We start from the raw sequence: 12,624 nt of genomic DNA, 5'->3' as shown, positions 1-12,624 counted from the left end.
GGTTCTTGCCTCAGAGGTAGTGCAGAAAATCAGCCCCAAAGGCGGCTTTGGTTATCCCTTAATTAAAAAAAAAAAAAAAAAACAAGCTTCAAAAGGATCAAGGGTCAGACTATCTGCCAAGTAACTTAACCTCATTCTCAAGAACAAAGCTCAAGAATAGGAGAAAAACACCCACCCATAAGGTAAAATTTTACCAACAAGGTACAATTCACAGTATCTAGCATCCAATCAAAATTACCCAGGTACGGACTTGCCTGGTAGTCCTGTAGTTAAGATTCCATCCACACTTCCATCGAAAGGGGCACAAGGTTCAATCTCTGATAGAGGAACTAAGATCCCACATCCTGCATCCATGGCATGGCCAAAAATACATTTTTAAAAAAATTAACTAGGTATGCAAAAAAGGCAGAAAAATATGACCCATGCAGAGTAGAAAACCAAACAGCAACATAACTAAAAATGATAGATGACAGGATTAGACCAGAACATTAAAAATCAAGTTGATGTTGATCAACTATGTTCTATAGCTATTACATTATATATCTTATCTATATTCCATATGTTCAGAATTATTTTATGTACCTAAAAACAGAACTTCAAAATACACAAAGCAAGAACTGACAGAAACTCCAAAGAGAAACTGCTAAATCCATAATCACAGCTAGAGATAACAACATCTCTCAAAAATTTACAAAACAGAAAATCAGTAATGACAGAGAAGATTTAAACAACACCATCAACCAACTTATGAAAATGTTTTAGTTGACCATAAACATCATGAACCAATAACTATCCCAAACGCCAAACAAAATAAAGCAACAGTGATTCTTATCCAGATATGGTTTCATAAAATAATTCAAGATCTCAACATTAGAATTCTACAGTTCAAAACAGATAGGGCTATTTTGCAGAGTAAAATTTACCCCTACCCCAGAGGTATTCAGGAAAAGGCTTGGACGAATTTTCAAGAATATTACAGAAAGGATTATTTGATGTGAAGAAAATGGCTTTACAATTTATCTTCCTGTCTAAAGCTTTATAAATTCTCATTAGGAAGAATAACCTTCCATGTAAAATCTATGTAAAAACTGAACTGGCAAGCTCAATGACATCATTAAAAGATCTCTGAGACACTCAGACATTCTGGTGGAAAGAATATGCCAGTCATATCTTATGTCGTATGTTGAAAAAGCTGACTCATAAGCTGGGCAACCAACTAATTAACTGTGGAGGGGATTCAGAAATCCATCACAAGGATACCTGAATTGGAATGCTCCCTTCTAATTTTATAATCCCATATTATATATGGACAGAGTCCCAAATTTCACAACAGGAGTGTATGCCATGCTCTGTAGCTCAGTCATGTCTGACTCTTTGCAACCCCATGGACTGTAGCCTGCCCGACTCCTCTGTCCATGGAATTTTCCAGGCAAAAATACTGGAGTGGGTTGCATTTCCTATGACAGGGATCTTCTGACCCAGGATTGAACCCACATCTTCTGCATTGGCAGGCAGATTCTTTACCACTGTGCCACCTGGGAGAAAAGGAGACAGAGATTTAAACTTCAAGGTGGTCTTGTCTGGTGGTCCAGTGGTTAGTTAAGAATTTGCCTTCCAAAGCAGGGAACATGGGTTCGATCCCTGGCTGGGGAACTAAGATCCAACATACAGTGGGGTAAGCCCACATGCCAAAACTACTGAGTTCACATACTCTACAACCCAAGAGAAGCTATGGATATGAGAGGCAAGAGTAGCCCCTGCTTGCTGCAACTAGAAAAAAGCCCTTGCAACAATGAAGAACAAGCTCAGCCAGAAATATAATTACTTTTTTTAAAGGGCAAATGCTAATTAATAGACAAACTAAAGTCAACATACACAAAATATGCAGGCTATAAAACTAGATAAAAATAGCTTGACAAAGCCAGATGTTTCTGAGCAGAAAGGCAATGAACAAGAAAAATTCTGCTAAAATATTATGGAGTCAGAACAGGGAAAAGATGAAAATGGCCAGGTATACAGTAATTAAAGTGAAAAAATTATCTGAATTAATTTCCTGACATGGAAACAACAAAAAGTAATGTTTAAAAGAGAAAAGACAATAACATAAACTAAATGGATAAGAAGAAAACTCAAAGGTGAGGGACACAGAGAGAAATATAAATTAGAATAAGGATTCTGAAACACTATCTTTTAACATAAAAGATAAAATTTAATCAGAACTCACAAAAACAAATCAAATTATAGATTAAAATAGCCAGGTGGACTCCAAGAGAAGATAATACAATAAAGCATTAACCAATTAATGATGGTATACTATCAATGTAATGAAAACAAGGACTGTAAAAAAAGGACTGAATGTTCAAATTAATTTGAGAGAATGAAAACCACAATCCCAGGAGTCAAAAGCTATATTGTTTGTTTTACTATACCAAAAAGCATATAAGATCATTTTAAAATCAAGGTTTCCAGGAAAGGGCACAAAATTAAAGTGTTTCAATTTTAGCCTTTCCTAAACACATTTCCAATAATATTTCCTCACTAATCCCAACTCCCAGGCATCATCAAATCATTACTGTTTCATCCTTTTCTTCATTCTCCCCAGGCCTACTTGGTCCTAATTCCTATCTTTTGTTTTTGGTTTTTTTTTTTTGCCAGTAAACAACTTAGTCTTTTATTTGCCCAAGGCAGAAGGCAATGGCACCCCACTCCAGTACTCTTGCCTGGAAAATCCCATGGACGGAGAAGCCTGGTGGGCTGCAGTCCATGGGGTCCCGAAGAGTCGGACACAACTGAGCGACTTCACTTTCACTTTTCACTTTCATGCACTGGAGAAGGAAATGGCAACCCACTCCAGTGTTCTTGCCTGGAGAATCCCAGGGATGGCAGAGCCTGGTGGGCTGCCGTCTATGGGGTCGCACAGAGTCGGACATGACTGAAAGCGACTTAGCAGCAGCAGCAGGAGCAGCTCTTGCAGGCACTGAGGCCCCAAGACTTCCAGAAGGGATTTGGGGGGGTGGGGAGAAGCCATCTTGCCTCCCAGGTGCTGCCGGCCCCATCCTGCTTCCTGCAGGAGATAGGAGAGTAGATGAAGTGTATTGCACTATCAAGTATCTCCTCAATTTTGTGTGTGTGTCAGTTGCCCAGTCTTGTCCGACTGCAACCCCATGGACTGTAGCCCACCAGGCTCCTCTGTCCAAGGGATTCTCCAAGCAAGAGTACTGGAGTGGGTTGCCACTTCCTTCTCCACTAATTCCTACCTTAACTGAAACCTCTCCCAAGTACCTGACAAGCCAGGTTTTATCTGTAAAATTTAGTACTTTTATAAATTTAACGGGAGGAAGTATCTTATTTAGCCCATTCACAGTGAAATATGCCTAGCCAAAAACAAAGTATACTACAGTATATATCAAAAAATTAAAATGTTATAACTATAAAGAGGACAAAATTTTCCCTTTGCATTATCTTAGGGTGTTGCCTCTTCACTCCCATCACTATTCAGGCCTCAGTAACAAGGATACATATTATCCTTTCTAATTGAATTTCACCTTACTCCAATAATCAATCCTAAATTCCATCCCCAAACTAATCTTTTCTAAAATAAAGTTTTGATCACATCACTCTCCTACTTTAAAAATATTTCTCGAAGGTTAATAGGGATTTCCAAATTCTGCTCCTCATATGGGGGAGGGGGGAGAAAATGCAGATTACAAGGCCTTGCCCACAGAGATTTCAATTCAATCAGTCTGATAACCAGGAATCTGTATTTTAACAATCTCTTTCAGTGGGTTTGATTTGGTGACCTATAGAACACACTGTGAAGAACAAGTCATATGGTAAATGTCAAATTCCTTAGCCTGACATCAAGGTTCCCTCCCACAAAAGGCCCCTGAGTTACCACTATGGGTCACAGATGGGCTCCCCTACAAGGACTCATTACAAATAAATTTGATTTTCTGCATCCTAAACAAGCCAAATGTTCTCTCTCTTAAGTCTTGTTGAAAATGTTCATTTTTCACCATTCCTCTTAGCCCAGCTCAAGCCCCAAACTTCCTAGATCTCACTGCTACTGCTGCTGTTTAGTTACTAAGTCATGTCCCCGACCCTTGGAGACCCCAAGGACTGTAGCCTGCCAGGCTCCTTTGTCCATGGGATTTCCTAAGCAAGAAGAATGAAGTGGGTTGCCATTTCCTTCTCCAGCTGATCTTCCTGATCCAGGGATCCTCCCTGAAGAAGGGAATGGCTACCCACTCCAGTATAACTTGCTGGAGAATTCCATGGACAGAGAAGCCCAAGGCTACAGTCCTTGGGTCGCAAAGAGTCACACACAACTGAGCAACTAACACTTTCACTTTTCTCCAGGGGATCTTCCTGACCCAGGGATGAAACCTGCATCTCCTGCTTGGCAGGTGAATTCTTTACCACTGAGACACTGGGAAACCCTTAGATCCCACTAGACTGAAACAGTTTCTGCTGCTTAATTCTACAGTACCATACTGTTTCTGCCCTGAATCGTTACTACATTTTCAGTAGGTTTTATCTTATGACAAAGGGCTGTGGATCAAAGCTATTCTCACTCAGCATCCACAAAAATGCATAGTGCATCCTTTCCCTAAGGCAATTTCACTGTCCATAAACATAATCCGCCTGCAATGTGGGAGACCTGGGTTCAATCCCTGGGTCAGAAAGATCCCCTGGAGAAGGGAATGGAAACCCACTCCAGTATTCTTGCCTGGAGAATTCCATGGACAGAGGAGCCTGGCAGGTTACAGTCCATGGGGGTCGCAAAGAGTTGGACACAACTGAGAGACTTTGACTTTTCAAACATAACCAAGTAGGAACTAACATTTTAGAAATAATTTTAGAATACTAAAATGGTAAACTGTAAAAAGGAGATTTTTCTTAGGAAAAGAAACCAACAGTTAAATATATCTAAAATAAGAGTATCTGCCAACACATAATACTAAATACTTTTCTTCCTTTGGCTTCCCCGATGGCTCAGTGGTCAAGAATCTGCCTGCAGTGCAGGACATGTGGGTTCGATCCCTGGGTTGGGAAGATCCCTTGGAGGAGGAAATTGCAACCTGCTTCAGTATTCTTGCCTGAAAAATCCCATGGAGAAAGAAGCCTGGCAGACTACAATCGAAAAAGTTGCAGAGTTACATGGGTGACTGGGCAAAGAATTCTTCCCAGATCAGAGGCAAACTTTAAGTTCCAAGAAAAAACTGGTAAACCAAATTCTGCTTTAACCCCAATCAGGGTTGCCCAAACTTTGACCCAAACAGCTATTCAAAAACAAGTTGGGGGCGAGGCGGGTGGGGGGGACAGGACCACTCTATTAATTTCTAAGGTTTTTACATGTGTGACAAAATTAACATATGAGTATTCTATTATAATGTTTGAGACTTGGTATAAGTGCCTCTAACACACAATAATTGCTGGTTTACTTATCTGTCTTTCCCATATCACTGAGTAACATATGGTTGGGGCTATGTGTCTTAATTCATCTTTTATTCCAGCACTGAGAACATCACAACTGATAATAAAGACTTTATAAGCAAAATAAAAATTTTCAAGATTTAAAAAAACAGTGATTCTCCAAAGACGATATACAACTGCAAGTATATGCAAAAATCACCAACCTCCAGAGAAATACAAAGCACAATGAGAGATCATCTCACACCCATCAGAATGGCTACCATTAAAAAAAAAATCAAGAACAAAACAGGAAATACAAGTGTTGGCAAAGACATGGAGAAACTAACTGGAAACGCTGTTTTTGCCAGCAGAATTGTAAAACGGTACCAACCACTTTGGAAAACAGTATGGAGTTCCTCAAAAAATAAAAACAGAAATATCACACAATTCAGCAATCCTACTTCTGGGTATATATACACCAAAAAGAATTGAAAGCAGTGTCTCAAAGAGTTGTTTACACACCCATGTTTTTAATACTATTCACAACAGTCAAGAGGTAGAAGCAACTCAAACATTCAACAGTGGATGAATGAATAAAGTAAGCATGTGCTATGCATACATGAGAATTATTATTAAGCCTTAAAAAGCAAAGAAATCCTGGGACTTCCCTGGCTGCCCAGTAGTAAAAATTCTGTGCTTCCAACACAAAGGGTGTGGGTCTGATCCCTGGTGGGAGAACTACCATCCCACATGTGCTGTGGCCAAAAGCTGGAAAGAAATCTGATGCTTGAACCTTGAAGACGTTATGCTAAGTGAAATAAACCAGTCAAAAAAAAGACAAATATAAGACCATATAATCCTACTTATATGAGGAATCAGTAACAGCAGTCAAATTCAGAAAGACAGAGAGTACAGCGGTGGTTACAAGGGGTTGCGGGGGGAGAAAGAAAATGGCGGCTGCTCGTTAGGCATAGATTTGCAAGACCAAAAAAGTTGTGGAAACCTGTTCCACAACAATGTAAACACATTCAACACTACTGAACTATACATTTAAAAATTGTTAACAGTCTTCCCTGGTGGTCCAGTCATTAAGAAACCGCCTGCCAATGCAGAGGACACAAATTTGATCCCCAGTCTGAGAAGATTCTGGAGCAACTAAGCCCACACACCACAACTACTGAAATCCACTCAGTTCAGTTCAGTCGCTCAGTCGTGTCCGACTCTTTGCGAAGACACCTCAATGAGAAGCCCGCACACTACAATGAAGACTAGCCCCTACTCACCAAAAATAAAGTCACGAGAAGCAACAAAGATCCAACACAACCAAAAATTAACTTTTAATAAAAAGGTTAAGGTGGTTAAGTTTTATATTTATATTATGCACTTAAAATAAAAAAATTGTACTACAGTGATTTTAGGTACCAAAAAAATACAGTATCAAATGAACTCACACTTGAAACAAACATAAATATAAAACATCAGTATAGGGACTTCCCTCGGAGAAGGCAATGGCAACCCACTCCAGTACTCTTGCCTGGAAAATCCCATGGATGGAGGAGCCTGGTAGGCTGCAGTCCATGGGGTCACGAAGAGTCAGACACAACTGGGTGACTTCACTTTCACTTTTCACTTTCATGCATTGGAGGAGGAAACGGCAACCCACTCCAGTGTTCTTGCCTGGAGAATCCCAGGAACGATGGGGCCTGGTGGCCTGCCGTCTATGGGGTCGCACAGAGTCGGACACGACTGAAGCGACTTAGCAGCAGCAGCAGCATAGGGACTTCCTTGGTAGTCCAGTGGCAAACCGTGCTCCCAATGCAGGAGGCCCAGGTTCAATCCCTGGTCAGGGAACTAGATTCCACAGGCCACAACCAAAGATCTCGCCTGTCTCAACAAACACGGAAGATCCCATGGGCTGCAACTAAGACTCTGCACAGCCAAATAAATTAATAAAAATTTGAAAAATTAGTGTAATACTTACATTATACAAATGGCTTTAAATTCAGCCACTGTCTAAAAGATAGTTTAAGTCACTCCAGGCTACATGTTCAAACTTCATTTTAGAAGATTCTTGCTATTTATAAATTGTTTACTCAGTCAAAAGACAAAGTATTTCGCTTCAAGAATCAGAATTCCAGAACTGAAAGAGATTTTTGAGATCATCTACTGCACTAATTCCAAGCTGGTCCCACAAACAATGCCCAAATGAGACAAATAAGGAAAATGAAAGTCATCTTTCATAGAGTTAAATCTATTTAATTTTAAGGCATCACTTTATTCTGAAAGCACATCCTTCCTACTTTGAACCTTGTTCTATTTAACGGTAATTTCATCCATTCAACAATACTCATTGAGCCAGTAATTGTCAGGTGCAGGGCTACAGAGGTGACCAAGACCAGGAAGATTCTCGCCCTCAGGGAACCACCTACCTGGTAATGCAATGTGAGAGTTAACAGTAGAAAGAAAAAATAGGGCTTGGTTTTTAAGACTGTAACATTCAAAAGTTGGTCAGCCTAAGTCAGTGGTACTAGCCACTTTCTATTTTATAAATGAAAAACTGGATATCCAAAAGTTTCACAACTATTCAGTAAAAGCCAAAACTATTTTGTTTATAGAATTTAAAACATCAGGGAAATATTCACGTCCCTGAGTAGAGATGTGACCATGATTAATTTACAGGACTCCAAATATGTCAGAGAGTAATATTTTTCCACTCACTTATCTTGTCCTTCCAGTTCTAACAGTTATTTGATTCTAACATATCAAACTTACTACACCATTTGAGGACTTAAAAGCTTAACAAAAAAATTAAAATCCTTAGAATTTATGAAGTCTCATGCCATCAGAAGTAAATTCTACATACTTCAAGACAAATGACAAAATAATAAAGCTCAACATTTATAACAAAGGGAAAAAACTGACACAAAATTAGTACCTACAGTAATACTGTCTGTGGCCTAGAAACAACAATAACTCTCTGGAGCATTGCTATCCCATTCACCAGAAGCTTCAGAAAGTTTAAACATTCAAAGAACTGAAAAACAAGCAGTGATAATCAGCTTATTAACATTTCAAAGAACAATGATAACAAAACCTGTAGTTCCAGTGAATACTCAAGGTTTCACAATATTCACAAGGGCTTCCCTTGTGGCTCAGCTGGTGAAAAAAAAAAAAATCCGCCTGCGATGCCAGAGGCCTGGGTTCTATCCCTGGGTTGGGCAGATCCCCTGGAGAAGGGAAAGGCTACCCACTCAAGTATTCTGGCCTGGAGAATTCCATGGACTGTATAGCCCATGGGTTCGCAACGAGTAGGACACAACTGAGCAACTTTCACTCACTCACAATATTTGAACTGCGAGTTCAATCTCTCACTTCCCCCTACCTTTCTCTACCTCTCTGCAAGAGCAGGATGCTAAGCCAGACAGCAAGTCCACACACTTGTTCTCATGGGTTCAAAAGGCTTTTCCCCCTTAAAAATAAACTCATATAACACAGATTTGGAGAAACAAAACTTGAAGAAGGCCTAACTATCCCCCCTTCTGTACATAGAGGAAATTCAGGCGAAAAGTTAAAATAACTTGCCTAGACAGCAAAGTAGCAAAGTTAGGATTTTTACCTCCCCACCTCCTCACTTTCTTCCTCTGAATCTGTCATAAACACCTACATGCAAGTAAGTCATTGGATAGGAAACAATGAGGCAGAAGGAACACAAAAAATGTACAAAAACTTAGTATTTACCCTAAGATAGAATAATTTTATATAAAAACTGCTCTACAAGAGTTCAAAGTGCCTATGATTAGAACAAAGAATTCACTGAGGAGGAGACCATACAGAATAGAAATATATTTTAGGTAGAAGGAACTTCAGAGTGCAAAGGTGGGGAAAAGAGGAAGTCATAAGGTATGTACGTTTGAAAAGACAAAAATACTAAACTGACTGAAATTATATATGAGGGCAGTTGAATACAAAGCTGAAAAGGTAGGACTGGGTCAGACACTGAAGGACCTATTGAAACAAACTTCCTATTTAAAGCACCAAGAGAATTAAACTTAGTTTTTACATATCTGTTTATCCTTATTAAGTAAGACTGCACATGCCCTGTTAATTGAAATAACTACTTTTCAGCTAAGAAGAAAGGGTCTAGGATAGTATCTGGTACAAAAATGAAAAATGTTGGCTCTGAATACAAATAACAATTTTTTTTTCCCCATCTCTTGATAACCACAGACTTACATCCAAAGAGATAAGGGGAAAAAACTGAACCTACACCTATAATGCTGAAATCTTATGCAGGCTACTTAATTATAAAGGCAAAGTAGAACCCACAAATCTCTCCCATAGAATGACGGGAAAGAGACATTTGAAAAAGGAATAATACCAAGCCCCAATGTCAGAAAACTTCCTTTTTGAGTTGTCAAACTGGTTTTTAAAAAAGGTTCTAATGTAGCTTTAATAACATTTTTTAAAATCCAGGTTAGGCTCTAGAAAATGTTCAATTAGACCACAGCTGTCCTGAAATTACTGATAAGAACCAAGCACCTACACTATTTCAAAACTACCATTTCCCTCTTAGAGAGCTAAGTTCCTCTATCTTGTAAAAAGGAGACCTACCAGATATTCAAGTGTTACCTGGATTATGACATCACTCTTTATTGCAGTTCTAGCAGGTCGGGATGGGCTGGCTTATGCCCTCTACATTACCACAGTAGCAATCCCCACTCCCAGAAAAGTTTGTGTAAAAAGTTGTTACAGCAGCCCCATCTCCCCATTCCACGGACTATCAAAAGCTGTGAAGGCATAAAATAAAGTACTCCATACAAAAAAGAGAGGGAGAATGAGGTGGGATAGAACGCCGAAATCAAGCAAATTCTTATATTTGTAAAATATGAGCAGAAAGGAAACTGGGAATCTAGCCCAAAGCTCTCATTTTACACGTTAAGAAACGGAGGTCCGGGGGCAATTATCTGATTTACCCAGGGCAACTGCTTCTCTATAAAGGTTAAGTCTCCGTTACCAGTGAGCGTAGCACTTAATCACATTCGAACACTGTTACTTAAATGTCTATGAGATTAAATTAAGTACCTGACGTGCAAAAAAAAAAAAAAAACCCTCTTCACCTTTTCTGCACCCTCCTCCGTGCTTTGCCCCAGAGCTATACAGAAAATGTTGAATCTCAGATGAATACCATTTCTCCCTTCAGCCACTACCATCGCAAAATTTATCTTTAAGTAAAAGCCTGAAACGACCGAATTTCTCAAATTCTGACTAAACAAGTGGATCAACAAAACCTCAGAAGTTTTGGAGAAATAAGAATGTGAAGTATTACTATTTTGTTTTGGTTCTGCCAGTTGCCCTTTCCTTTATATTAATAAGTTTTCAGTCTAGGTGTGTTTTTGAAAAATAAGTTTCAATTACTTCGATAATAATCACAAGTTCTTACCATTTTGGAAACACTAATATTAGACAACTTCATCTCTCAAAAATAACTTGGAAAATATCCTGCCCAGCACGAACTAATACTTCTTGAACAAAAACACCTAAAATCACTTTCTACCAAGCCACGATAAAGTAAAGCCAAAGAAAATGTAATCCTGTAAAAACCCCACCAGCTAAAAAGCACTTAGTACCATCAGTCTGCCCTGGATCATCGTTTACCGTCAAGCTGTCAAAGCATTAGAAGAACCTGGGGGGAAAGTTCCGCAGCGAGTTCACCCGCTATACCATCGTCCACACCTAACACGTTTGGCGAAATGCAAACACGCCACATGTACATGTGTAAACCAGGTTTAACCAAGGTAGGTGTTTTGTCAGTTCTGTTATCGAAAGAGTAAAAGAAAAAAAAATTTTTTTAAGGCAGCAGCATGCATGATTTCCCCTTTCAGGGAAAAAAAAAAAAAAAAAGACAACAAAACCCACCACCAGAAATGGTACAGAGCTGACTTAAGGCGAATTAAACAGTTTTGAACATTGAGGCCGCCGTACAGGGCGGTTTAGAAGGTTCTATCTCAAATGCCGGGCAAAAGTCCTCTGGCGAGTTTCAAAACTAAAGACCTTGCACTACCACACAAGTAACAAAAGCTTAATACAAACTACCCGGCCGTCAAACCGTTCCTGTTACCATCGCCCGGAATGTTTGTTTTTTTTTTAAACCACATTGAAAAGGGAACAATAAAAATCGTCTCACCGCAAACGCAGCACGAGAGGGACTGTCGGAAGTAAGGCAAGAGCCTGTTAATCTCTGTAAACGCCTTGGGGTCTCCGGGGTCGTAGTTGAGCACTAGGCGGCTCGCGGAAATGTAGAGAGCAGTAGCATTCACCGGGTTCATTGCAGACGCTTCGACACCGTTGGCTCCCGGGTGAAGAGAAATTCCGGATCCAACTTTGTAAGCAGCCAGGGAACAACAGCGAGTTTGTAACAATTCGGAGGAAATCGGGGCAGAACCACTGGCCAAAGTAGTAGCCAAAATCCGTACAAGTTTGTGGAGCTGAAGCAGTCCTCCCACACATGGGGCCCTGGCGCCCCTCCTCCGTCCCTGAGACTTGCAGACCGAGTAGGAAAAAAAAAAAAAAAGCGAGGGAGAAACCAGCGTTCGAGTTCGTCCCGGGCGGCCGCGGGGCGCAGAACGCGGCGGAGGCGGCGCTCAGTCTAGCCCCACGGCTCGGCGGGCGGCCTGCGCTCGAGCTGCATCTCTGGACGCGGAGGCACCTCCTGTGGTCGGGCTGGCGGGCGCGGCAGCAGGCCCCGGCCCGGTCCGAGGGGCGGGCACGCTTCTCACGGGTTGCGGGGCCCTTACTCCATCACAGCGCCCGGCGCAGAGGCAGCGGCGACGGCAAGGACGGCAGCGCGGACGTCGGCTTCCTGGATCTAGTGCACCGAGCCGCGGCGGCGGCGAACGCTGCTGCTGCGGCTGGCGGAGACCGCCGCCGCTCTCTCCATATCGGACGCGGGGCCCGGACTGAGCCTGGCTCTCCGCCCCGGCGGTTAGAGCCCGGCTGTTCCCTGAGGTGGCGAAGCGGCTAGGGGAGGCCCCCGCCCGAGAGGGGAGGGCCGGGGAGGAAGTGCGCGGGCCGGCGGCGGCGGGAGGGGGCGGGGAGCAGGCCCGGCCGGGCCGCGGCGGCGCCCCTCGCTCCTCAGTCGCTCACTCCGAGGTCACCAGGCGCAAGCGCCGCCCCCTCACTGCCCGGCCATCTTCTCCGCGCCACACACAC

At 41.6% G+C, this 12,624-nt stretch overlaps 1 protein-coding gene across 1 annotated transcript in view; it reads right to left on the bottom strand.

Moving 5' to 3' along the window:
• MSL2 (MSL complex subunit 2) overlaps positions 1 to 11,941 on the bottom strand; it is a 32,028-nt gene extending 20,087 nt beyond the window's left edge. The window contains exon 1 of the mRNA XM_055569619.1: positions 11,600 to 11,941. Within this exon, the coding sequence (XP_055425594.1) occupies positions 11,600 to 11,741 (142 nt within the window). The 5' untranslated portion in view covers positions 11,742 to 11,941. The remainder of the gene's footprint in view (positions 1 to 11,599) is intronic.
• Between the last annotated feature and the right edge of the window lie 683 nt (positions 11,942 to 12,624).

This window comes from Bubalus kerabau, chromosome 2 (assembly GCF_029407905.1).
Source record: "Bubalus kerabau isolate K-KA32 ecotype Philippines breed swamp buffalo chromosome 2, PCC_UOA_SB_1v2, whole genome shotgun sequence".
Taxonomy (NCBI): Eukaryota; Metazoa; Chordata; class Mammalia; order Artiodactyla; family Bovidae; genus Bubalus; species Bubalus kerabau.
The sequence above is the reverse complement of the archived record's forward strand: the minus strand, read 5'-3'. Positions and strand labels throughout refer to the sequence as shown.